General features: G+C 45.9%; 2 protein-coding genes and 1 long non-coding RNA gene across 8 annotated transcripts in view; 2 read left to right on the top strand and 1 right to left on the bottom strand.

The window, feature by feature from the left end:
* Positions 1-27,709, top strand: part of LOC307221617 (ly6/PLAUR domain-containing protein 5-like) — an 86,162-nt gene that overhangs the window by 45,885 nt on the left and 12,568 nt on the right. For 3 of the 4 annotated variants that reach the window (XM_079986305.1, XM_079986303.1, XM_079986304.1), the window contains exon 6: positions 25,418-26,774. The exons of the other annotated variant lie outside the window; for it this stretch is intronic. The gene's annotated coding sequence lies outside the window, so the exon portion shown is untranslated. Of the gene's footprint in view, positions 1-25,417; positions 26,775-27,709 lie in introns of those variants that run through there. 4 annotated transcript variants of the gene reach the window in all.
* On the top strand, positions 606-26,774 carry LOC307221608 (uncharacterized protein). Of its 3 annotated transcripts, XM_079986278.1 has the most exons (6): positions 606-1,070; positions 1,407-1,575; positions 6,400-6,555; positions 7,301-7,486; positions 22,819-22,950; positions 24,960-26,774. In XM_079986278.1, the coding sequence occupies exons 2-6, from the start codon at positions 1,509-1,511 to the stop codon at positions 25,328-25,330; spliced, it is 912 nt and encodes a 303-aa protein (XP_079842404.1). In that variant the 5' UTR covers positions 606-1,070; positions 1,407-1,508; the 3' UTR covers positions 25,331-26,774. The 3 variants fall into 3 exon arrangements, with proteins under 3 accessions (XP_079842404.1, XP_079842403.1, XP_079842402.1); XM_079986277.1 differs by lacking the exon at positions 1,407-1,575 and having other exon boundaries at positions 607-1,070; positions 22,822-22,950; XM_079986276.1 differs by lacking the exon at positions 1,407-1,575 and having other exon boundaries at positions 613-1,070.
* LOC307221803 overlaps positions 6,393-27,709 on the bottom strand; it is a 31,150-nt gene continuing 9,833 nt past the window's right edge. The window contains exon 2 of the long non-coding RNA XR_013841534.1: positions 6,393-6,644. This is a non-coding gene — a long non-coding RNA (uncharacterized lncRNA). The remainder of the gene's footprint in view (positions 6,645-27,709) is intronic.

Here is a 27,709-nt window from a genome sequence, read left to right as displayed (position 1 = left end):
GCTCATTGTACCTACTCCTTCAGAGACAGGGCGGACCCCACCCAGAACAAGCCACTTACCTTTCTCATAGAATTGTGGAATGGTACAGTTGGAAGGGACCCTGAGGATAATCTAGTCCAGGAATATACAGCTATCCCAAATGGGGATCAAACCTGCAACCTGGGCATTGACAGCACCACACTCTAACCAGCTGAGCTATCCAGAAGCTATGCACCCAAAGAATCCCAAGGATTCCAACAAAGTTTATTGATCCTCAACCAACACAACGTTATGGCTAAACATCACTTGTGTGCATGCTCATTTTCTTGACTTTTCTGGGCAGAAATGTTTCGCCTCTAACAACTCTTGTTTTCCTGGTCTGTTGGCTGAAGTCCGTTGTCAAAGCTGGATTTAGACCAGGGTGGGCAGTTCCCCAGCACAGGGCACTGAGCCAGGGAGATGAGACAGAAGTGGTAGCAGCAAGCTGTTTTGGGCAGTCCCCTTCCCCCACTTCGAATTGTCTTTCTGCTTGAGAAAAATAGATAGAAAGGGGAAAGGAGGGAAGGAAAGGAGGGTGGGAATCCCTAGAGGTCTGCCCAACTGTTTTTGTGATTCTTGATTTCTTTCTGCCATGGAGAGAACATCAGATGAAGAAAAAGGAGAGGAAGATAGGATGGGAGAAGAGGGCAAGGAGAGCAAGAGAGGCTAGTCTCCGTTTGCACCATCGCAATTGGTTGGCTATCACTCAGGGGCTCACATGGGACTCCATATAAATATGAAAATATGGGTCCGCCCCTGTTGCACAACCTTCTTACTTTTTGCATAATCCTGTCCTCACCAGAACGGCTCCCGTCTCCTCAGTAAGTTTCTCCTGTCAATGTCTACCCAGCACATTTGTGCGCAATAAAGCCAAACAGCCCAACTCTCTCAGATCATAGACTGCTTTTCCTTTTCCTCCACGACTCATCAGGAAATTGGTTCTTTGGCTTGGAGGGCTTCTCGGCTTCAGACCATGGAGGGTGTCGCAATGAGATGGAGAGCTGCAATAGTTGTGCTGCAAGGACTGCTGGCGATGACCTTTCTTATTTCAGGTACCAGTTATTGCTATTGGGATGTCCTCTAGTTGCAGACCTGGGTGGTTGGGTGGGAGCCAACTAGATTTGCACGGAGAAACAAGAAGGAATTCCACGGTAAATGGAAGCATTTCAGAAAGGGATGACCAAAAGTGTTCAAGGGGTGGAATGACTCTCCTATGAGGAAAATTTGCAGCACTAGGGACTTTTTAGTTTAGAGAAAATATGAGAAAGAGTTCACAGGATAGAAGCTCAAGAATTGTGCGTGGCATGGAGAAAGTGGGTAGAGAACCATCTCTCTCTCTCTCTCTCTCTCTCTCTCTCTGTGTGTGTGTGTGTGTGTGTGTCTCAAAGCACTAAAAATCGTGGACACCCAGCGAGACTGAAAGTTGGCAGATTCCAGACAGATAAAAGACCTTCTTCACACAGTTCAAAGTTAAACTACAGGAGACAGGGATGTCCACCCACCTGCCTTTCAGCTTGACTTCTCTTGTTCTTCTCAAGAGCTTGGACAGCTTAGCTGGTAGAGCATGAGACTCTTAATGTTAGGGTTGTCGGTTCAAGCCCCACGTTGGGTGAAAGATTCCTGCATTGCAGGGGTTGGACTTGATGACCCCCATGGTCTCTTCCAGCTCAACAATTTCATGATGCTAAGATTCAGTGGTTACTAGCCATGATGGCTATGCTCTCCCTTGATGGTTGGAAGCAGTGATGCTTGTGAAACCACAGGAAGAAAGAGGAAGAGCTTTTGGGTATCTTAACGGCATCTGGTTGGCCAATGTGAGAGCAAGATGCTGGACTAGGTGGGCCATTGGCCTGATGCAGCAGGTTGTTCTTATGTTCCTAATTCCTGTGTTCTCACATTGAAGTATGATGCATGAAAAGTGCAGGGGAGTGGGCAAAATAAAATCAGTTTATGGAGCACTAAGGAGACGTTTTGCATGGTTAGAAAAATGACAGGATTAATGCACTAGGAAGTTCAGGTTAACAGCCGGACACTGAGACAACTAGCCCATCTGGAAGTGCCATGATGACATTATGTTTTGATGCTCAGCTCTGTAAAGAAGAGCTGTAATTGATCATTAACTGAGAAAGCAGACTGCTTTGTGTGTACTCTGTGCTCGTGAGGCACATCCATGTTAATGGGTGTGGCATTGTGTTGAACCACCAAAGGAGAAATGTTCCAGAAGGCGTGCAAATGCCGTATTGGTAGTCGGCCCCCCAAATAATTGGCAATTCTTGAGAGAATGAGCTCCTATATGCTCATATTCACTTGCTCTGATATATGCCGATTCGCTTGCTTTGATGCTGTGCTTATCTGTGGGCTGTGGGATGCTCGTCCAGAGAGAGAGGAAGCTTTCAATAGCTGCCCCCTATGGCCTTGCCAGCCAGGTTAGATGGGAGGTGCTAGGCAAACTAGCCCATGTTGCTTTGCGCATATAGGCTGTGTGAATGTTTTATTGTTTGTTTGTTTGTTTGTTTGTTTGTTTGTTTATACATACCCCGCCCATCTGGGTTGAGTTTCCTCAGCCACTCTGGCGGCTCCCAATCGAGTGTTAAAAACAATACAGCTTTAAATATTAAAAACTACAGGGCTTCCTTCAGATGTCTTTTAAAAATAGGATAGCTGCATATTTCCTTGACATCTGTTGGGAGGGTGTTCCACAGGGCGGAGGCCACTACCGAGAAAGCCCTCTGTCTGGTTCCCTCTACCTTCATTATCGCAATGACGGAATCGCCAGAAGGCCCTCAGCACTGGATCTCAGTGTCCGGGCTGAACGCTTGGGTGTCATGACGACCTCTCACAGTTGCACTATCCGTCCCACATCTGTAAAGGCAGTGAGACTCTGCATGTTGTATTATCAGTTTCTTTAGTAAAGCTCTAGGACTGGTCCCTCTATTGTTTGGCGCATCCTTCTTTGGTATCCCTGCATCACACCAATTGCTCAGGCCTTCCTCTGAGCCTGCAGTTCAGGACAATTGACGTAGTTGGCAGAATGCCAAAATAAGGATGGGGTGGGCTGGACTGGGATTCAGCAGTTGCCTAAGGTGAAGGCATTGGACTGGTACGTTGTCGTGCCAGATCCAGCAGCCATAACCACTGCCCTCGAGGGACTAAGTTTGACAACTGAAGTTGGTGGGAGAAGGGACACTGTGGTCGTGGTAGGCTGGCTGTTCCTGTCTGTGCTGAAATCTGTTTTTCTGCTTTGATGCATACTAATCTTTTATGAGCAGCCCCGGCCCAGTGGCAGGGTCCTCTGTCTGTTTTGGGACTGCTGCTGGGGGGGAGTGTCTTTATGACATCAGTTTAGCCCTGTCTGCAAGGGGGAGAAGGTCTGGGCAGCATCAAGTAAAGAGAAGGCGGAGTCATGTCCCCCAGGAGCTTTCCCGGAAAGTGATTTGTGGTTTGACTTGCTTCATGCTGGCACTCAGTAGAGAGGCAATGCTAAGCAGCCTGATGTAGTGTTTTTAAAATTGTGGGAAAACCTACACAGGGAGAAACAGGAAATGAAGAAGACCTGAGCCTTCTGCTCCCCTCCCTGCTGAAGAGGGACAAGTGGGGAGGGGGTGTCTCAGCTCTTTCCGCTGAGTGACAGCTGTCAGTTAAGATTCTGTATCCTGCCTCTAAGCAAGTGCAGTAAAAGCAGTCGGACTAGGAACTGTGAAGCGTGCTCCTATGGAGTGCTCTGCCTCCACTCATTTTTATTTTATTTTTTATTTTGGTTCAAATTGATTCTCATTATTTTGACCCAAATCATACTTCTAAGCTTTCAGTAAAATAGTAATTAAAAGCCAAGAACTCTTAACACATGAATAAACAAATACAGAAATACAGAAAAAAATTACAAACATTTCAAGTTTTGCTTTTAAAGTTGCAGCAACCAAGCAACCACACTTGGGGCAGGGGGCACTGTAAAATTTCCCAAATTGTAGATGAATTAGTTAGTGCTTTCTTTTTTAGTATATTCACCTTGCTCATGAGTCCCAAAACCTATTCGCTTTTTCTAGGGATGTTCCAAGCCCTGCCCCAAGGTCAGTTGTGTTTCCTTATTGTATGCCATGCTTGTCTCTGATGATTTAACTGTTCTGGATTGGTGTGTTAAGGATATGCAAGACCACCTGCAGTGCCAAGCGGTTGGGCAAAGGTCAAGGACCATGGAGGTGAAATAAGGGTGCACTTATTCTATGTGTGTCCCAGGGGACATATAGTAGGGCATAGGGTGGCACCCAACAGATGTATAGAGAAAAGAAAGGACGGGTTGCAATGGGCATTTTTCTGGCAACAAAGTGAAAGAATTGTAGCAGCTTGTGAAACTTGCTGGAAGCAAAAGCCCTTGTTTTACAAGCTACCCATTTGCAGGCTCTCGCTGAGGGCAGAATGAGCAGTGGGCTGGGTGTGTTTCAGCAACAGCTCCTCAAAGGAACTGAAACCCGGTACCCACTTCTTGGAGAGCAGCTGTGTATCATGCTTTAGAGCCGCAGAATGAATGAGCATATTATTGGAACAGCAATTCTGAATTCTGCCTGGGTCACCCAAATCCCTGAAGGAGTGGGCCCCCATTCTGGAAGATGTGGTATGGCTGATGAACAATTGGCAGACTGGGAGGGGGTCCCCCGTGGAAGAGCAAAAGTCTTTTCCAGTTCCTGGCCTCAGCCCAGTATACCTGAAGAAGCATCTCCACCCCTATCATTCAGCCCAGACACTGAGGTCCAGCTCCAATGGCATTCCGGCAATTCCCTCACTGTGAGAAGTGATTTTGCAGGGAACCAGGCAGAGGGCTTTCTCGGTAGGGGCACCAGCCCTGTGGAACACCCTCCCACCAGATGTCAAGGAAATAAACAACTATCTGACTTTTAGAAGACATCTGAAGGCAGCCCTGTTTAGGGAAGTTTTTAAAGTTTGATGTTTTATCGCTTTATTATTATTATATTTTGTTGGGAGTCACAATCTGATGGATGGGGTATATTATTATTATTATTATTATTATTATTATTATTCGAGTGTGGAAAATGCACCCTGGTGTACAATTGATTATATGGGCCCTGGACGGAGTGCAACTGCTCGGGGGCATGATAGACCCCAACTATTAAGGAGAAGTAAAACTGATCCCTGGAAAAGACCCGGATGTTGAGAAAGATTGAGGGCACAAGGAGAAGGGGACGACAGAGGACGAGATGGTTGGACAGTGTTCTCGAAGCTACCAACATCAGTTTGACCAAACTGCGGGAGGCAGTGGAAGACAGGAGTGCCTGGCGTGCTCTGGTCCATGGGGTCACAAAGAGTCAGACACGACTAAATGACTAAACAACAACAAAACTGGTCCTGCAAGCTCTGCAGACGTTGCCCTATCAGGCTGGGGAAAGTGGGCTCAACTCCAACTGCTGGCCACTGAAATTCTGAGCATGGCTGGGACAGCTACTAGTGCAATGCTGGTGCTGGCAGAGGATGTGCCTTGGGTTGAGCCTAACCAATATTTGTTTGCCCATTAGCAGGCTGCCCCTGAGTAGATAGTGGTGGTCATTGTTATCCTACTGTGCATGGTCCTGGAACTCCTAAGCTGGCTTGTCTCCATTGTGCCAGGATGTTCCAATACCACATGTGGACTGGGAGCTTGGGGAGTTTGGCCGTCGTGAAGGAGACAGCAAAGGTTTCTGCTGCAATTGGATGTATCGTTCAGCAGCAAACACTGACTCACATGATTGCTGCATCTGCACGCAGATGCCAGTACATGGACAAGGAGGTATTCCAGTATATTTCAAGGTGTTGAATGAAGTCCAAGCAAAGGCAGTTGGCAGGGAGGTGCCAAATTTTGGCATTGCACCAGCTGCCACTGAGCTTCGAAACACCAACATGCACTGAGACAGGAGAAGCTTTCAATAGCTGCCACCTATGGCCTCGCTGGCCAGGTTGTGATGGGACATTTGGAGAAAACTGATGCATGCTGATCTGTGTATCCATTCTGTAGGAAAGTTTGCTGGGGTGTGGACTAGTCATGTCAACATTTCACTGTTGCAGAGTCCGTCCTGCATCTGTGAAGGCAGTGAGTCTCTGCACACTGTGCTGTGAGCTTACATTTTTCTTCAATAAAGTTCTACGACTGGCCATTCTGGCTTTTTTTTCTTCATACTTCTATGGTATCCACTCATCAAAGCACTCACTCAGGCCCCTCCTTTGGGCCTGCAGTTCAGAACAGGCACTTGGTGCAAATCTTTGCTTCCTAAGAACTTCTGCTTTCATGTTAAAAGGGGGAAACCAATTTCTAGTCTCTGGTGATTTCAAGGCAGGATGACATTGCTGATAGCCTTTCCAGGATCTCATACCCTTTCTCCCCACACTTCTTTTCAGGAATTTCTGCCTTGAGCTGTCATAGCTCCAACACCGTGAATCATTTCACTCCGCACAAGGGCAACACCACAGTGTATGTCTCCGCAGTGGGTGGCATAATCAACTGCTCCAGTGCTCAGAACGTTTGCACAGATGCACAACTTACATTAACTATAGGTAAGTGCTGCTCCGCCAGATGGATCCTGTGTGGCTGCAAGATTTTTGACAGAGGAAATGCATGCAATTACTTGCAACCCCTAAAATTCCTAGTGGATCAAAACATATTTTAAGTACCTTAATTCCGAATGCATGCAAAGCATCATTTCAGACTTGAATTGGGGCCTGAAATGAAGCGTTGCATGCATTCAGAATTAAGGTACTTAAAATGTGCTTTGATTCCTCTTATTTTATATTTGCATATTTTTGGACAAACTCCTCTCTTCCATTGCTTTCTTTTTAAATAATAAAAAAACCCATAGCTATTGTTAAGAGTTGTCACAGACCCAGTTCAGATGTAACACTAAGCCAGAGTTTAGTGCAGAGACAGGGGACCTCTGGCCCCTCCAGATTTTGTTGGATCTCAACTCCTACCATCTCTAAACATTGGTCATGCTGGCTGGGGATGATGTGAGTGGAATCCAATATTTGGCATTGGACCAGATGACACTTGTGGTCCAATCCAACTCTACAATTCTATTAAATCTGGAGGGACAGATTCCTGTCCACAATGTAGTGTTACAAGAGCGACCTTCTGTAAGTTTGTCTGGGTTTTGACATCACAGAGAACTATGCCTATTTCAAATGTGATAGCAGAAACCAAATAAGATATAAATCACCCCCACCCAGAGCAAAAATTGTCTTTGGAAAACTCTGCCACTGCATCAATCTATTGTTTGTATATATGCATCTCCCCTTGTTTTAGATAAAGAAGTTTTGATAGTGAGCCACAAAGGCTGCGCCAGCAAGGACCTTAAGAATGAAACAGAATTTATAACCTCTGGTGACCGACACTTTGCCATCCAGTTCAATGAGAGCTACTGTTTTGATGACCTTTGCAATGCAAAAAGAGAAATGAGGGAAGTTCCCAGGACCCCTATTGAGGACGGAGGTATTTTTTTAGTAGGAATTCTGATCATTAAGGGAGAACTCACAGTTTCACTTGTTGTGTGGCTGGTGGCCAATAGGTTTTCAATAGCTTGAACAATTCAATTTTGTAGATTTCTATTTTTTTTTTTTTATAAATATTTATTAAGATTTTTTTAAAATACAAAATACAAAAATAATAAACAATATAACATGAATCATAACACATTTTTCAGAACTTCTTTGGACTCCCTCGCGTCTCCCACTCCCACTTACATCGTTATAAATTTTTTCCAGCAATTTATCATCTTGTTTATATTCTTAAATTTTGTTCAGTTAATTTAATCTATTCTCCACAAATTTTATGTTTCCCTCAATCTCACTTATCGTCAAATTCAATCTAATTCAGTGGTAGGCAATTATTTATGATCTAGCATCCTTCTTAGCATTCAACCAAATTACAATACTTTTGTAGATAAATCTTGAATTTCTTCCAGTCTTCTTCAACCCTCTCTTCTCCCAGGTCTCGGATTCTGCCAGTCATCTCGGCCAGTTGCATATAGTCCATCAGCTGCATCTGCCATTCTTCCAGTGTGGGTAGATCTTGAGTTTTCCAGCTCTTGGCAATGAGTATCCTTGCTGCCGTTGTTGCATACATGAAAAATGTTCGGTCCTTCTTTAACACCTTCTGGCCGACAATGCCCAGAAGGAAGGCCTCTGGTTTCTTAGTAAAGGTATACTTAAATACCTTTTTCAACTCATTATAAATCATTTCCCAGAAGGCCTTCACTCTAGGGCAAGTCCACCAGAGGTGAAAGAATGTTCCTTCATGTTCTTTACATTTCCAACATTTATTATCAGACAAATGGTATATTTTGGCAAGTTTAACTGGGGTCATGTACCATCTATATATCATTTTCATTACATTTTCCTTCAAAGCATTACATGCGGTGAAGTTCAGCCCAGTGGTCCACAACCTTTCCCAGTCCTCAAACATAATATTATGCCCAATATCCTGAGCCCACTTTATCATAACCGATTTAACCATTTCGTCTTGTGTATTCCATTTCAGCAGCAAGTTATACATTCTTGATAAAACCTTAGTTTTTGGCTCTAACAATTCTGTTTCCAACTTCGATTTCTCCACCTGGAACCCTAGCTTTTTGTCATTTTTAAAAACTTCTTTAATCTGGGCGTAATGTAACCAGTCTCGCACTTTATCCTTCATTTTCTCCAAACTCTGCAATTTCCAATTGTCTCCATCTTTTTCTAATATTTCCCAATATTTTGGCCAGTTGGCCTCCATATTGAGTCTTTTTCGGGCCTTAGCTTCCAGAGGTGAAAGCCACCTCGGAGTTTTATTTTCCAATAAGTCTTTGTATTTTGTCCAGACTTTAAAAACTGCTTTCCTGACAATATGGTTCTTAAAGACCTTATTAATCTTAACCTTATCGTACCATAGATATGCATGCCAACCGAAGGCATTATTAAACCCTTCCAAGTCCAATACGTCAGTGTCCTCAAGAAGTAGCCAGTCTTTTAGCCAGCAAAAGGCTGCGGCTTCATAATACAACTTTAGGTCTGGCAGGGCAAAGCCCCCTCTTTCTTTCGCATCAGTTAGTATCTTGAACTTAATTCTGGGCTTTTTGCCCTGCCAGACAAATCTAGATATATCTCTCTGCCACTTCCGGAAACATTCTGTCTTGTCCACAATCTGCAATGTTTGAAACAAAAACAGCATCTTTGGCAATACATTCATCTTGACAGCAGCGATTGTAGATTTCTAAGGCAAATGGCCCGCTTCCCCAACCCTTGGGCTTGTGTGCCAAAGAAAGCTAACACATTTCTCAATAAATGTACAAAACAGTGTGCTTTAGGATGTGATTTAGCTGTGAGAGCATGGGAAAGGTTTGGAGGAAGCTGTGAGGGGAATGGGAACATGGAGTGACCTGTAGGGGAGGGATGAGCTGGGGGGGTTAGGTGAGGGGTGAGTGAGGGGTAAAGGGAGGGGACTTGCTTAGTGTGGGGCTTGATGAAGGGTCTGGTGAGTTTAGCAAGTGGAGAAAGGAAAGGGCGTCAGCACACACTTATAAGTTAGAGAACTGCCTTGGAAAATTTGGGAAAGTGTGAATTTCGAATGATAGCTCCTTCTTTCTTCACACATCGACCTATACTCATACACATTCATTTCAGTGGGTTTACCCTGAGCACTTTTTTTTTTACTTTTAAAATTCCTTTATTGTACATATAACATAAAATACACAAAATACAAACATTGCACACCACAAATAATACAACAAATTACAAACATTGAAAAGAGGGAGAAAAGAAAAGAAAAGAAAAAGAAGTAGAAAAAAGTATGTTAAAAAAAAAGAAACCTTCCGACTATACCCATTGTACTATTTTGCATTTTGATTTTGTTTTTTACAGAGTTTCCTAGAATTGCTTTTCTCCTTCTTAACTCTGTTTTTCCTCCACCGTTACATTATGTTACAAGACTCATTCAATATCTGCCAGGAGACTTTAGTTATCACAGTAACTATTGAGATAATATTTAAATACTATCCATTCTTTATTAACATCTTGTATCAAATGTCCTCTTGCTCTGAGTACAATTGTAGCCTGAGTACAATTAAGGTACTGATTGCTTTGAAAAGCGCAAATTAAATAGGTTCCCTTTGATATGCAAAGCAAACCGAAATATCTTTTTTTAAAAAAAAAATAAATTTTTTATTAATTTCCAAATTTTTAACAAACAGAAAAACAACATAAAAACAAACACAAAAAGTCATATTTTCTTTACCTTATTTCCATAAACTTCTTTTCCCGGACTTCCCCATACCTTCCCCTTTTTGCATCCTTTATTTTAAACAATTGTTCAGCAACCCTTCTTAGCAAATTAACTATAAATTCATTCTCCTTTTCAATTTCGCCTTAAATTAAACGCAATTTACCGCTGCAATTCTACGTCATTCCTCTCCCTCAGCATTTTAGCACTCCTCAATTTTGTAGTAACTCTTAAGATATATTTTAAACTTCCTCCAATCTTCTTCCACAGTCTCTTTCTCTTGGTCGCGGATTCTGCCAGTCATTTCTGCCAGTCCCATAAAGTCGATCACTTTCGCCTGCCATTCCTCCAGCGTGGGTAGCTCTTGTGTCTTCCAATACTTTGCTAGGAGAATCCTTGCTGCCGTAGTAGCATACAAAAAGAAATTCTTATCCTTCTTCGGCACCAGCTGGCCGACCATACCCAAGAGAAATGCCTCTGGTTTCTTGTGAAAGGTGCACTTAAGCACTTTCTTAATCTCATTATAAATCATTTCCCAGAAGGCCTTAATCTTTGGGCAGGTCCACCAAAGGTGGAAAAAGGTACCTTCAGTCTCTTTACATTTCCAACATTTGTTATTGGGCAAATGATAAATCTTCGCAAGCTTGAGTGGGGTCATGTACCACCTGTAAATCATTTTCATAATGTTTTCTCGTAGGGCATTACATGCCGTGAATTTAATACCTGTGGTCCATAACTGCTCCCAGTCAGCAAACATAATGTCATGACCTATGTCCTGTGCCCATTTAACCATAGCTGACTTCACTGTCTCATCTATTGTATTCCACTTCAACAGCAAGTTATACATTCTTGATAAATTCTTAGTATTGGGTTCTAGCAGTTCTGTTTCTAGTTTCGATTTCTCCACCTGGAAACCAATTTTCCTGTCTTGTTTGTAAGCCTCCATTATTTGAAAATAATGGAGCCAATCTCGTACCTTGGACTTTATTTTCTCGTAACTTTGTAATTTAAGTTCACCACCTTCTTGTTCTAAAATTTCAGAATATTTCGGCCAATTAGTTCTCATATTAAGTTTCTTTACCTCCTTGGCCTCCATAGGTGAAAGCCACCTGGGAGTTTTATTTTCCAATAAATCTTTATACTGAATCCAAACGTTATATAGTGCTTTCCTAACAATGTGATTTTTAAAACCCTTGTACACTTTAACCTTGTCATACCAAATATATGCATGCCAACCAAAGTTATTATCAAATCCTTCAAAGTCTAGAATATCTGCATTTTCAAGAAGTAGCCAATCTTTTAACCAGCAGAAAGCTGCCGATTCATAGTAGAGTCTTAAGTCCGGCAGGGCAAACCCCCCTCTTTCTTTAGAATCGGTAAGTATCTTAAACTTAATTCTGGGCTTTTTGCCCTGCCAGACAAATTTAGATATATCTTTCTGCCACTTCTTGAAACAGTCCAGTTTATCAACAATTTGTAATGTCTGAAACAAAAATAACATTCTAGGCAATACATTCATTTTAATTACTGCAATTCGACCTAACAAGGAAAGCTTCAGGTTAGACCATATTTCTAAGTCTTTCTTTATCTCAGTCCAGCACTTATCATAGTTATCCTTAAATAGGTTTACATTCTTAGATGTCATGTTAATCCCCAGGTATTTTACACTCTTTGCCACCACTAACCCAGTTTCCTCTTGGAATCTCTCTCTTTCAACATTTGTTAAGTTTTTTTCCAGTACCTTGGTTTTTCGTTTGTTCAACTTAAATCCTGCGACCTGGCCAAATACTTGAATTAATTCTAGAGCTCTTTTGGTACTAGTGTCTGGCTCTTGCAAGGTCAATACTAAGTCATCTGCAAAGGCCTTCAATTTGTAGTGTCTGGCTCCGACCTGAATCCCTTTTACCAGCTGGTCCCCCCTAATCATATTTAACAGAACCTCCAGGACCGATATAAAAAGTAATGGGGATATTGGGCACCCCTGCCGTGTCCCTTTTTCTATAGGTAGTTCGTCCATGACCACATTATTTACAATTAACTTTGCCTTTTGCTCAGAATAAATTGCACTTATACCATTTTCAAACTTTTGGCCTACCCCCATCCCATGGAGATTCTTCTTCATAAATTTCCAAGATATATTGTCAAAGGCTTTCTCCGCGTCCACAAAAATTAAAACTGCCTTTGTATTAATATTCACTGTCAACATTTCTATAATGTCAATTATATTCCTTACATTGGTAGATATATGTCTACCCAGGAGAAAGCCTGCCTGATCTTTGTGGATCTCCTCCACCAACACCTTCTTCAGTCTTTTTGCCAAAATGTCTGCAAAAATTTTATAATCCACATTAAGTAATGATATAGGGCGGTAGTTCTTGATCTGTTTTTTATCAACCTCAGTCTTTGGTATAAGTGTAATGAAGGCTTCTTTCCACGTCTCAGGTGCCCTTTTCCCCTCTAATATCTCGTTACAAACCTCCTTAAGCGGCTGTATTATCCAGTCCTTCAAAGCTTTGTAGTATCTGGAGGTTAATCCATCTGGCCCTGGAGATTTCCCCAATTGCATATTTTGAATGGCACCCTCAATTTCTTGCTCAGTTATTTTCTCATTTAAAAGCAACATACTTTGTTGCGAAATTTTTTGTAATCCATATTTCTTGAGAAATTCTTCCATTTCACTTTCGTTTTCCGGCCCTTGTGCGTACAGTCTTCTGAAATAACTCTGAAAGCAATTACTGATCTCATTTGGTTTAGAAATGTTCTTTCCGTCTACCTCCAAACTTGTGACTGTGTTCAATTTCTGTCTCTTCTTCAATTGCCATTGTCAGGGGTTCAGGGAGAGAGGCGCAGAGGAGGGAGGAGACCGAGAGTGAGGGAGAAGGATTCCAGCCTGACGAGGAAGAGGACGACAATGACCCGAGATGGTCCATGAGTCCGTCCAGTGAATCGGAGGATTCCCAAAAGGGGGCCCCCCTGGTCAAGCCAAGGGGAGCCCAAGGGGGAAGCAGTCAGGAGCAGGGGAACGTAGGGGGAACCGCCAGTGGGAGTTGGAGATCGAGACCTGCTTCTCCACCGGAACGGAGTGAAGAGGGTGGAGTTACCAGTGTGTCGGGAGGAACAGAACAAGGAGCAGAGGGGGGAAGGAGATCGGGGCAAGACGTCCTGCCGGAAGGGGCGGAAAGCAGTACCGGGAGCAGTGTGGCTGTTGAAAGGAAGGTCAGGAGCAACGTACGCGCGCCAAGTTCAAATGTGGAGGCGCGCGGAAGTGGGGAGAGCTCTGGGGAGGAGCCTGGTGCTAAAGCACGAAGGAGGGGGCAGCAGGCAGGAGAAGACTCAGCCTCTGGGGAGTCCCGGAAAGAAGGAACACAGGGGGGCAGGAAGACCCTGCGGAAAAGGAAGGAGAGGAAAAGGTGGAGCAGCACAGGCCTCTTAAATTGGTGCAGGGGAGGGACGGACTCAGAGGGGACTTCTAACATCTAAGGGTAACAGATGCGGAGCCACGGAGTTTGGATGTAATGACGACAATGATCTTCAATAAAACCTTTTGTATATAACTTGGACTGGACTTCGGTCTCTTGTGAGCTGGGACCCAGGGTGGCTCTGACAGTAAGTCCCCTCCAAAGAACGCAAAAATTTTTTTTTTTGCAAAGCTCACGAACGGTGACAGCCATGAGTGCGGAGGAGCAGTTGACAGCTCTGCGAAATACAGTTTCCGAACTCACTGCTGCAGTCCTTGCGTCTCAGAAGGAGCATGACGAAATGGAGAAGCGCTGCCAGGACCTGCAAACCAGGTGGGAACGTGCAAGCAGGGAAGGGTTCCCAGGGTCCAGATCAGAAGGGATTGGACTTGGACGGAGGGGGGGCCGCCTAGTCACCCACTTCGATGGGAACCTGAAGCACTACCCCAGTTTCAGAGCAGACGTTTTGTATGCATTGCACTTGCTTCGTCATGACTTTAAAGATGAGGAGGAGAAAGTGGGGTTTATTGTTTCTCACTTGCATGGGCCGGCCAGAGACTGGTTGCGCAATTTGTGGCGTGAAGATGGCCCTGCCCGCCGCGATGCAGATGAATTCATTAAAGCAATGGATGCCTGCTTCCAGTCAACTGTAGATGTGGATCTTGCACGCAGGGAAATTTTTGGATTGCGGCAAGGCAAAGCCACTGTGCGTCAGTACCATTCCAGATTTTTTGCTTTACTGACTGCGCTAAGCTGGGAGAAGGATTGTGCACCTGTGAGGGATTTGTTCTGGGAGGGGCTCAGCGGTCCCATTCAGGATGAACTTGCCAGGGGAGACAGACCCCAGACCCTGGAGGAGCTTGTGCAGAGGGCTTTGGCGATTGGGATAAGGCACGAGGGACGTCCTTGGCACACTGAGGAAGAACGTCAGGTGCGTCCACCAGCGAGGACGTCTTCTTTCATCCCCAGGGAGTTCAGTCAGTCACATCCTTCGCCACTGGGAAGGCAGGGGGAGGAGCCCATGGAACTTGGTGGTGCTAAGGCTCAAGCAACAGCCAGAGCCCCAGCTTCCGGTGCAGTAAAGGCAAAGCCTCCTAGAGGGACCAGGAAGTGTTACATTTGCGACAGTGCACAGCACATGGCGAAAGAGTGTCCCCAGAGGCTGCAGAAACACACTGCAGCTTTAGCAACTGTTGCAGCAGAAATGATGCAAGCAGAGCAACCTCAGGGAAACGACAGTGCCTGGCTGGAAGCAGAGCTGCTGGGGCTCAGCCAGGCGAATCTGTAGAGCAGTCCCCAGCGCTTTTGCAACGCACAGACCCTTTACCACCCAAGCCAGCGGTGCAGCTCACTGCAACACTTCAGTTGCCGAATGGGACCACCCTGGAAGTCCCCATCACGATTGATTCTGGGAGCAACGCAGATTTTGTGGGGACGCACTTTGTCAAGCAGCATCGCATAGCGCTTCTGCCAGCGACAACACCTCTGAACGTAGTCACGGTGGATGGCAGGAAATTGCTAGGAGGACAAGTTGTGCAACAGACGCCTCCCATGGTGATGAGGATTGGAAATCATCGAGAAGTCATCAGCTTCAATGTCACCCGCCTTTCAGACACGCCTATAGTATTAGGCATGAGTTGGCTGGAGAGACACAGTCCTGCTGTAGCGTGGTACCAACGGCAGATCACCTTTTGCTCATCGTACTGTGCTCAACATTGCATCCAGTCCAGCCAGGAGGAGGGAGCTGAGCAGCAGTTGCAACTTGGCATGGTGCAGGCAGTACCCCGCAAGTACGAGGGGTTCCTGGAGGTTTTCTGCGAGAAGGAAGCTGACCAGTTGCCGCCCCACAGGCCTTATGATTGTGCCATCGACCTGGTGCCAGGGGCGCAGTTGCCGACTGCAAAGCTGTATTCCATGTCTGAGGACGAGATGCAAGACCTCAGGGAGTTCATAGAGCACAATTTGAAGCGCGGATTCATCCGAGAATCGAAAGCGGTGGGGGGCAGTCCTGTTTTCTTTGTAAAGAAAAAGGACACGCCCCAAAAAAGACTCATTGTGGACTATCGATTCATAAACAGTAAGACCAAACCCAAGGCCTTCCCCATGCCCAAGATAGATGATCTCCTGGCAACCGTAAGGAAGGGGAAGATCTTCACCAAATTGGATCTGCGTGGAGCGTATAACCTCATACGCATCCGGGAGGGCGATGAGTGGAAGGCGGCCATGTTCACGCCTCTGGGCACGTACGAATACAGAGTGATGCCATTTGGTCTCCAAAATGGATCTCACGTCTTTCAAGCATTTATGCATCACGTGCTAGCGGGACTTCTCTACAAGAAATGCGTGTGTTTCCTCGACGACATCCTGATCTTTTCGGAAACGGAGGAGGCCCATGAGAAGGACGTAAAGGAAGTCCTGCAGAGACTACGGGAGAACAAGCTCTACGCCAAGTTAGAGAAGTGCCAGTTTGATGTGACGGACGTGGATTTCCTAGGCTACAAGCTGTCCGACAAGGGGCTGGCCATGGACAGCGCCAAGGTCCGCGCGGTGTTGGACTGGAAGAGCCCTCGCAATCGGAAGGAAGTCCAAAGATTCATCGGCTTCGCCAACTTCTACCGCAAATTCATCAGAGGTTTTGCAAAGGAGACGGCAGCGATCACGGACACTCTCAGTTCCAAGAAAAAGAGGTTCGTGTGGACGGAACAGGCGGAGCGCTCTTTTCAGAAGCTTAAAAGCCTTTTCGCCTCCGAGGAGCAGCTGCTGCACGTGAATCCAGGCAAGCCCATACGAGTAGAGACCGACGCGTCAGACAGAGCGGTTGGAGCCGTACTCCTGCAAGAAGATCCACATGGAAACTGGAGACCCGGTGCCTTTTACTCCAGAAAGCTCAGCAAAGCGGAGCAAAACTACACCATATGGGACAGGGAGCTGTTAGCCATTCACGCAGCATTCAAAGCGTGGCGACATTTCCTCATTGGAGCCAAGCACACAGTGCAGGTCCGCACGGATCACAAGAATTTAGAGTATTGGCGCACGGCGGAACTCCAGAGCCAAAGACACATGCGCTGGGCAGAGTTCTTCGCGGATTTCGACTTCAGGATAGAGTACGTCCCAGGGGACTCCAACGTTATAGCCGATGCGCTCTCCAGGAAACCGCAATATCTTGAGGAAGCGGCGCCAATAGCAGCCAGGCACATTTTTGCACCGCAGGCGTGGGCGTGCGCTGCCATCGCTGTCGACCTGGACGCAGTACGACGCGCGTTGCAGGTAGATCAGTTTGCACAATCCAAAATAGAGGAGCTGCGTAGGGGTTCGCTGAGAGACGATGAGTTCCAGTTACGCGACGGACTGTTAACTCACAAGGGTGCCCTCTACGTGCCGAGCGACGAGCTCCGAGCAAAGGTTCTGCAGCAGTTGCACGACGCTCCCAGTGCGGGCCATTTCGGCAGGGAGAAGACAATAGAACTGGTGGCCAGGGACTTTTGGTGGCCCCAGATGCGAGGAGAAGTAGCGGAGTACGTCGCCAGATGTGACACTTGTCAGAGGTCCAAGCCAGTACACCAGAAGCCGGCGGGCTTGCTGGAACCACTGGAAACACCACAGCAACCGTGGGAGAGGGTGGCGCTGGACTTCGTCACTGACCTGCCCAGTTCCAGAGGCAAGACGGCGGTACTGGTGGTGGTGGACTTGTTCACCAAGATGGCGCACTTCATTCCCTGCGCGAAGGTGGCGACGGCGGAACAGACCGCCAAGCTCTTCATCGACCACGTGTTCCGGGCGCATGGGCTGCCGCGGGCCATCCTGTCCGACAGGGGGCGCCAGTTTATTTCCAATTTTTGGCAGAAGCTCCTAGGTATCCTGCGCGTCAAGATCAACCTAGCGTCGGCAAGACATCCACAAACCAACGGCCAGGCCGAGAGGGTCAACGCGATCATGCAGCAGTACCTGAGATGTTATGCAAATCAGCGACCCACAGCTTGGGTGGACTACCTACCGATGGCGGAGTTTGCCTACAACAACACGAAGCATGCGTCGACGGGGGTGACGCCGTTCTTCGCGAACAATGGACGTCATCCCAGGACCTTCCCGGGGTTCGTAGCACCAAGAGAGGGGGAGCCGCAAGAGGCCGACCAGTTCGCTGCAGAACTACAAGAGGTGCACGAGGAGCTGCGGAGACATTTGGAGCTAGCCAAACAAGCATATAAGGTGCAGGCAGACAAAGGCAGAAGAGTGGGAGAGGACATCCAGGTGGGGGACTGGGTGTGGTTAGCGGCCCAGGCGATGCCAACCAAGTCGTTGGCCAAGAAGAAGCTAGGGCACAGGCAGCTAGGACCATACCAGGTGGAGGCTAAGATCAACCCCGTGGCTTTTCGACTGGCCCTCCCCGAAGGTTCCAGAGTCCACCCGGTTTTTCATAGGTCGGTGCTCACTCCCTACAAGGCCCCGCACAGGTTTCAGGAGTCTGAAACAGTACCGCAGCCACGCACAGAGTCACCTAGGAGGGAGGGATCGCCTAGGGTCGAACCACTCAACGAGGTCACAGAGATCCTGGACTCGAGATGGGGGGAAGAGGGAATAGAATACTTTCTAGTCAGAGAGGGTGCACCAGTCAGTGCCAGTGGGTGGGTGCCGGACTACGCTTTAGACGAACCTCTTTTAAAGGACGAGTTCCATGCCCTTTTCCCACATAGACCCATGCCAGCCGAGTACTTCGATGACTGGCTCTTTACCCCCACATGTTCAGGCAGCACTTTCCACGGCTTTTCTTCAGCCGAGGAAAGAACGCCGAACTCAAACTCGCCCAGGGGATCGTGTTCGGGGGTGGACACAGAGCCCTCTTATTGGTGGGATGAGCAACCAGAGGAAGCCTGGCGCAAGAAATGGCTGAAGGGGCCTTGGCTGGCAGCACCAGACGAAGTAGCAATGGAAGAGGGAACTGCGAACATTTTGGGTGAAGAACCCGAATTCGAACACACGTACACCGAGCTGCCAGCAGAGGTCATGGACGTAGCCGAACTGTATCCTGCATCTACCTCCGAGGAGCTGCAGTTCCCACAACCCGCACCCGATGGGGGGGAGGGGGGAAGGGGGGGCTTCGAGGGGGGGATGGATGTCAGGGGTTCAGGGAGAGAGGCGCAGAGGAGGGAGGAGACCGAGAGTGAGGGAGAAGGATTCCAGCCTGACGAGGAAGAGGACGACAATGACCCGAGATGGTCCATGAGTCCGTCCAGTGAATCGGAGGATTCCCAAAAGGGGGCCCCCCTGGTCAAGCCAAGGGGAGCCCAAGGGGGAAGCAGTCAGGAGCAGGGGAACGTAGGGGGAACCGCCAGTGGGAGTTGGAGATCGAGACCTGCTTCTCCACCGGAACGGAGTGAAGAGGGTGGAGTTACCAGTGTGTCGGGAGGAACAGAACAAGGAGCAGAGGGGGGAAGGAGATCGGGGCAAGACGTCCTGCCGGAAGGGGCGGAAAGCAGTACCGGGAGCAGTGTGGCTGTTGAAAGGAAGGTCAGGAGCAACGTACGCGCGCCAAGTTCAAATGTGGAGGCGCGCGGAAGTGGGGAGAGCTCTGGGGAGGAGCCTGGTGCTAAAGCACGAAGGAGGGGGCAGCAGGCAGGAGAAGACTCAGCCTCTGGGGAGTCCCGGAAAGAAGGAACACAGGGGGGCAGGAAGACCCTGCGGAAAAGGAAGGAGAGGAAAAGGTGGAGCAGCACAGGCCTCTTAAATTGGTGCAGGGGAGGGACGGACTCAGAGGGGACTTCTAACATCTAAGGGTAACAGATGCGGAGCCACGGAGTTTGGATGTAATGACGACAATGATCTTCAATAAAACCTTTTGTATATAACTTGGACTGGACTTCGGTCTCTTGTGAGCTGGGACCCAGGGTGGCTCTGACAGCCATGATAGGAGTTTTCCACATTTATCTGCCGATTCGAATGTCTTTTGTCTCATTCGCTTAATTTTCCATTCAATCTCCTGGTTCATCAATTCCATATATTGCTTCTGGTACAGTTTAATTTCTCTCAAGATCTCATGTGACTTTGGGTTAGATCTCAATTTCTTTTCACTATCTTTTATCTTTTCCAAAATTTTATCTTTCTTCTCCTGCTGTTTCCTCCTTTTTAAGGAATTCTGCTGTATCAGGACACCCCTCATCATGGCCTTGCTTGCGTCCCAGATCACTCGTTTCTCCACTTCTGTCCTCAGATTTATCTCAAAGTAGTCCTTCAAAGTCTTTTGGGCCTTTTGGTAAACCTCTGGATCTCTGAATAAGGTGTCATTCATTCTCCATCTGAAGGAGCCAGCTGTTGTTATTTTCATTTCCATCTTTACCGCATTATGGTCGGAGCATGTCTTTGGGCAGATTTCCACTTTCTTTATCTTTGGAGCCATTCCACTAGTAATCCATATTTGATCTATTCTTGTCCAGGTCATCTGTGATTCCGAAAAGAATGTTCCCTCCCTCTCGAGAGGATTTCTTGTTCTCCAGATGTCAATCAGGTCCAAATTGTCAGTCATTTCAAAGAAAGTCTTAGGTAATCTCCCGTCCTTGGAGATCACCTGTCTTTGTGCTTTGTCCATATTTGTAGAGACGACACCGTTCATATCCCCTAAAAGGATCACCTTATAGTCCAAATAGTCCATTAATGTCTCGTGCAATTTCTTGTAAAATTCTGCCTTCCCTTCGTTCGGTGCATAAATTCCAAATATCAATTTTTTTTCTCCTTGAATCTGTATCTCAATTGCCAAAATTCTTCCATGTTCATCTTTGAAAATCTGTTTTGGAGCCAATTTCTCTTTTGCATAAATCACCACTCCTCTTTTCTTAACTTTATCTGATGAAATAAATTCTTGTCCCAATCTTTTATTTATAAGTAATCTTCTCTGTGCCCTTGTGACGTGGGTTTCTTGTAAACAAATCAGATCCAATTGTTCTCTTTTCAAAATGTGAAAAACCTCACGCCTTTTTCTGGGAAGGTTCAGTCCATTACAATTCCAAGTTAAGAATCTCAGAGACATTGTTAATTAGTTGCCTCCAACTGCACCCTGCAGCTGTTCTTCGTCCGTTGGTGATTTAAGTCCAAATGTCAAGTTCCCCAAGTCTGTATCCGATGTTGAGTTTAAAACCCCTTTCACCAAGTCCTCTCCGTACTTGCCCAAAAATTGTTCTTTATCTTGTACTGTTCTTATCTTAACTTTCTTTCCTCTGAAATTAAAAGACAAACCCTGTGGAAATTCCCACCTGAAAGGTATGTTGTTCTTCTTCAGCAGGTCAACCAAAGTCTTGAACTGGGTTCTCGCCTCCAGAATATATTTTGGGATATCCCTGTAGATTTCCACAGAGACGTTTTGAATCTGAAGTGTCTTCTGGTAATGCAAACTTAATATCTTGTCTCTTTCCTCTTTGGATCTCAATGTTATCAGGCAATCCCTTGGAATCTTCCTGCCTTGCCCTCTGCCCAGTCTGAAGGCAGTTGTTATATCAAATTCTTTTTCCTCTAGGTTTTCCTGCCAAAAGTCTGAAATTTCTTTTGTGAGAAAGTCCACTAGGTTGTCCCCTTCACTTTCTGGAACAAGCCTAAGTCTCAAGTTCTTCTCCTTACGTTGCATATCCCATAAAGACAGGGTCGCCTCATGTTGGTCAAGCCTCCTGCAAACCGGTACTAAATTTTCCTGTGTAGATTCCGCAGTGGATTTGGCTTCTTCTGCAATCTTCCTAATTGTGGCGTTCTCCTCGACCAATTTGTGTATAATCTGTGTATTAGATGTCACGCTCTTGGTGTTCAAATCTAATTTTGCCGTTAAATCTGCCAGTTGCTTAGTATTTTCTGTACTCTGTTTATTCAATTTTTCTAAGGATTCATTTATCTTCAATAATGCCTGCGTCACTGACTCCATGAATGCACTTATTCCTTTTTCCTGTCCGCCTGGACCTGTTGGCAATAGTCCTGATAAAGAGCCCCTTTTCTTTTGTGCTGCTTTAGCCTTAGATCTTGTTGCTATCTCATCTGCAGGGCCACTCATGTCCCAAGGTCGTTCTCACAGGAACAGGTCTTGAATGGAAAAATCCAGTGACTTTGTTTTTAACAGTCAGTGTTGCAACTGTTGCCTTCAGCCCTCTAGAGGGAGCCAAGATATCCAATAAGCAGAGAAACAAAGAGTCCAGAAACCCTCAGAGGGAAAAAGTTACTAAGAAACGTCTTTCAGTCTTTTTAGTTGCAACCTTATTGTTTCTGCAGAGTCTCAGAAAATTGTATCCAATAAAGTCCCCACTTTGCAACACATCTGACAGTTCCCTGTCAAAGTGCTTCAACCAGACAGTCCGTTCCCAGAGTCAGAGGCTGCAGTAAATTGTCCCTTTAAAACTTTTCCCGCAGGTTTCCTTCTCTTCTTCCTCCCCCCCCCCCCCGTTCCTGCTTACTAAGGGGGGGAATTAAGCTCAATGCTAGGGTTGGTCCTTTCAAAAGTTGTCCATAAATTTATCAATTACAGCTTGCTGGATCCGTTGCTTTAGCAATCATGCAATCCGGGGGAGGCAGACTTCCTTTATTTACCGTCCCCACTATCGGCCAAATTTTAAGGATTTAATTTAAAGTCCCGATAAAGTTGCCAATCCTACTCACGGGAATCTCTTTTCAGTCCAAATTTCAGGAAGGAATCGGCGCTCTCCGTCAATGGCAATGCGGCTTCACTCCACGGGCTGGGTAGCGACTCTCAGCTCCGCGCACCCCCGATGCTCCTCCGGAGCCTTTAAAAAGGCTCTTTTGCAGTAAAGGGGGGCGCAAACAATGCCCACCGAGTCTCCTTGTTCACAGGCTTCCGCGCCTGTGATTTTAGGGGTCCCCGCTTCGCCGTAGTGGTCAGACCCGAACTCGTGGATCAGCTCCTTCTCCGGAGATCGGAGAACGAGCCGCCATTAGCGCTGGCGCCAACCGGAAGTCTCTCAGCAAACCGAAATATCACCCCCAATCGTTATTGAAGAGACGGAATAATGGGGGGGGGAATCCTATAAAAGGGAGTCACCCTTTTCCACCCAGCCCCACATTGGCAGCTTAATGGGGTGAGTGTTGCTCTACAGGCCCCTTGTTCTTCATTTTGATTTCCTATTCCAGCAGCTGAACCAAGCGGCTCCAACCAGTGTTACTCAGGATTTGCTTGGGGCCCCGGTGAAACCGTCCAGCAGACTATGGCATGCAGCAGGGGCTACAACCGGTGTTACAATGGCACCAAGAGCATTTCAGTAGGTGAGTTCGCCCTAGGAAATTTATTCCACAGTTCCTGGCCTACAAAACATTTTGCCCCCTGCTGGACTTGTCGGGAAGCATGCCTTGCAATTAACTGTTCCACATCCCAACCTATGAAGGTGTCTTTTACTTTGGAGATTAGGTGGGTGCAATGCTCAAATTATGGGAGAAAGTGGAGAGGGAGCCTGAAATTGCTCCACTCCTGACATCCTCTAATTTTACCATACCAATGCCCTCTTCTAAATACATTATTTAAAGGGTGTGTTTGTGTTTTAATTCAAAGAAGTGATGGTTGGTGACCAGAAACAAGGCCTTCCTTCTCCATGATGGTAAATTGGTTATGGAATGCACCTAAGTTTTAGGCACAAAGTCAAAACAATTTCACCTACCCACGTGTTAGAAACTCAGATATATAATCAAGGTGCCAAATGGCTCCTTAAACCAAGGTGACAGTCGCAAAAACGGAATGTCCAGTTTCCATTTGGGGGCAAGATGGCTCTAAAGTCTTGGTCTTCAAATGATGGACTGACTGTGACTGATTCTCAGTTAAACATCTGGCTAGGTCCAGGGACAGTCCACATATATCTTGGCCTATTCCTATCACTTTTTCTTAATGGTGACACAGGCCATTTGTAACGTAAGAATATTCTTCACAGTTGTGAGCAGGGCAGTGGGGAGGGGAAGACAAGTGACAACAATTAGCTATAACATTGTTCACTGCTTCTGTTCCGGCTACACTGAAAAAGCTTTTTGCTTCCTGAAATTCATTCTGATTGTGCAGATAAAATATAACGGACAGAACTCTACAGGATGTGGTATTAGTGTGTGGAAACAGTTGAGATCTGATGATCCTCAGGCATGCACGTCCTCCAGTTGTTGATGTCAGGTGCCAGCCTGGCACTTGGTCGCAGGTGGCTGATAGCAGGTGCAGAATGCAAACTCTTCTGCCTTCTTCTCACTTGAAGACTGATTTCTTTACAGAAGCCTTTGCCAGCCCTGGTGCCCTCTATAAGTTGGCTGGGGCTGATGGCAGTTTCAGTCCATGACATATGAATGGCACCAAATTGGTGTAGACTGATTTACAACTTCACTGTGGTATTCTCTCTATTTAGCAATTGTCTGCTGATTCATTCCCCTTGGGGTTGATCCACTGATTGCAGGGGGTGTTTTGATGATGTGACATCTTAATGGTGCCTAATAATAATAATAATAATCATAATCATAATAATAATATCACCTGCAACCTACTTTGAGAATATAGGCACACTGAAAACTGGGGTGTGACAAGCTGCTTCTAAATGAAATAAATGTATCTCACCCCTGTTCAGATGTGCCTGAGGCCCCTTGATGGAGATGATATAGATGTATTCCTTTTCATGTAACTACAACAACAGCAACAATTTTATTATTTATACCCCACCCATTTGGTTGTGTTGCCTCAGCCATTCTGGGCAGCTTCCAGGACATATAAAAACATAATGAAACATCAATCATTAATAAGAACAATCTGATCCAATGTAAAAAAAAAAAGCCACAATAACTTTAAAATAAACAACTTATGTGCAAATATGATTTATGTTTGTGGCCAAAACCAATACAAAAGATAAAAGACATAAAAGAGAATAAAATATATTGCACAGTTAGAATAAATATTTAATAATTAATTTAATTTTAAAATAATTAAAATTAAAATAATTAAAACCGAACGTTATGTCAGTTCAGAGTTTGCTCCTCTGAAGAACTCCCACAGATTTTCACCTCACAATTGCCACTCTAAGGCAAAGCAGGCCACTTTTTCAAAGATGTAGGGGGACCTGCCCCCTAATAAAAAGTTAGGCACATTGTCTGAGCCTTGGTCACACTATACTCATGGGTGTGGGCTACCCCTCGGACACCATGCTCTTCACGATTCCCTGTGGTGTCCCACTGTATTCTGGGAGAAGAGGGGCAACAGCCCTCATGCCTAACATTTTGTGCCTTTCTTGTCTTCCCTTCCCTTCCCACAACAGGACCCCTTTTCGTGTCCATGATCTTCAGGACCTGCCAGCGCCCAGCCTGCGATGTGTCTGAGAGCCAATCCTTTGGCCCTATAAATATCACCAGCGAGCCAGGGTCTTGTTGTTCAGGCAGCAATTGCAACAAGGAGGAGGTTGACATTCCGAACAAGGGAATCAACCCAACAGCTCCTGTCAAAATAGCTTATGATGTGAGGAACATCGCCAACCCAAACCTCTTTTATAATCAGGATGAGGATGAGGGTGATAAACTTGTACGTACAGAATGGCTAGCCCCCCTGCAGTCAGGTTTCCAAGGGCTCAGCCTTCAACTTTGCCCTCTCCTGGCAGCCCTAGGAGCCACCGTCCTCGGGATATGGGGGTGAGGAAGGGGGTTTGGGAGCACCTGAACTGCTGGAACCTGCATTTGGGTTTGGAAGCGCGGTGTTGTGGAGAAGGAAGGAAGAAAGAAGGGAGGGGAATTAGCGCTCCAAGACAGTGATCAATCCCAACCAATTGCATGTATGGCTCATATATATATAATAAAATTTTATTTTGGATGGCCACCGCCTTGGGGTCTAATTCGCCCTCCCAAAACCAAGCAATTTATTTGCTTCCCAGGACCCCACCTATTTGGGCTATGATGGCAACATACTAAGGGCTATACCCAACTCAGTTCTACTCAGGCAATAAACCTATTGAACAACAATGCTATTATAAGTACCTTGGCTTGGGTTTTAATTCAAAACTGTCCTGGAAGCCACACCTACTCGCAGCTAAATTGAAATCCTCTCACTCTTCATTATGGCTTTCCAGAGTTCGGGGGGGGGGTTATAGTTGCCCCCACAGTTGAGGTATTTCAAAAGAAGATTGTGCCACAATTATTGTATGGTGCACAGATTTGGGGATATAGTAATGGCCGCCCGTTAGAAGTGGTGCAGAACTCTTTCCTGAAGTCTCTGTTGATTGCCCCAAAGGCACATCCGCCCCCTTTTTAAGAGCTGAACCAGGGCTAATCTCCTGACAAACCAGTGTACATGTAGCATGTAGTACTGGCTGAAGTTGGCTAGCATGAGTAATACTAGGCTCCCTAAAAAAATGCTTCTTAGAGCAATTGCAATCTATGCCCCAAAGCTCTTGGGCAAACTCAGTCAGTAAGATTCTCCATTATTATGGGATTAATGTGGAATCCCTACCAAATCTTGCCTCTAACAGAGTCAAACAATGCATCAAAGAAAAAAATTATTCAGACTCTAAATAGAGGGACCTTCATTCACTTTCCCAGATAGCATACTCATCATGGTATCCAATATATAAAACATCTTTTGGGCTGGAGGAGTACTTTATTAATCTCATGCTTCATTGTACGCCCTCTACATATCTAATGGGAATACCCTGTGTACCAAAGGCTCTGCATCTGTGAGTCGTGACACATGGAGGACATTCAACACTATTTGTTACGATGCCCTTTATAAGCATCCCTTAGACAAGAATTCCTCAATTGCATCCTTTGCTCTCTTTCTAACTGAACTCCCCTTGAGTAAATCTCTATTTTGCTGGCTAGCAATAACGTATTTACTACTGCACTGGTTGCAAAATTTGCCTTGGCTGCAAGTAAGTTGAGAGCTAGGCACCAAGACAGGTATCATAAGGGGAATGTGAGAAGTGGAGTGCTTAACGTACGCAGGTGTAATTTTTGCATTTTTGTATGTATGCTTTGCTATTGTTGTTGTTGTTCAGTTTTAAATCAATTATTTGTATTCTACGCATCGTGACCAATTGTGATGGCTTATAGATTTTTCCAATAAAGATTTCATTCATTCATCAGCAGATCCAAGCCACTGAAATCAATGGACCCAAGTTAGCCATGCCCATTAACTTCAATGGAACTACTCTCCATAGGACTGGCATTGGAGACAACTCATGAACTACACATTCAATATAATGTTATAGATTTTGTGGTACCCCTAAACCCTAGAAATTAATAAATGCTAAGATGTTGATTATTTGGGATATGAAGGGAGAATGGAAGCTTCAGAGGAATTCCTGGACTAGCCTATGCAAAATGACCTGGTCAGGCTAGGGCCATTAAGGAACAATAGGGGGCTCTAGAGGGCCATTGGCAATGCAAGAGAACCGTCTTTCCCCCCTGCCCTGAGGTGTGAACAAAGACTGGGGGTTTGGAAGGTTGCCAGGGGAACCAGGTGTGAGGTGACAGGAAAAGAGAGTTTTGAGCAAATTCTGCTGGGAATAGGAAGAAGGAAGAAGGACTGGCATCCATTTTGGGCAGGCTGGCTAAAGGCTGGCGAAGAGAGATGCCTTGGACTCTTCTGTAAGATGTGGACTCTGTGAGGAGAATCAGAACTTACAGAGTTAAACAGTTCTGAGTGACATCTCACATTCTGAGGCATGGTTATGTTCACATAAGGCAATGTTTCTCTGTGTGTGGAGTCTCTTTCGCTTTTGACGGCGCAGCGGAAGGATGCCAGCCAATTCGCCGGGCTGATTTATGATGTTTTTCTACTCAATGAGATCTGTTGGAGATCTGAAAGAATTCCTGCATTCAGTCTGAATTATTACCCACACAAGGCAGCAGTTTTTCCCCGCTGCGTGAACTCTGCTAAAGCCTTAAGTAAGAGAGCCAAGGGAGCTGAAGGTGTTTTCGATCGGCACGGACGTCCAGTGGCGCAGTGGAAACGTGCCGGACGCCATCTTGTCTTCACAGGTTATGGAAGCTAGCCAAGCTTTTGAAGCTGTTGCCAAGT

Source organism: Podarcis cretensis (genome assembly GCF_951804945.1).
Source record: "Podarcis cretensis genome assembly, chromosome: 8".
Classification (NCBI taxonomy): domain Eukaryota; kingdom Metazoa; phylum Chordata; class Lepidosauria; order Squamata; family Lacertidae; genus Podarcis; species Podarcis cretensis.
This window is presented reverse-complemented; position numbering and strand designations above follow the sequence as displayed.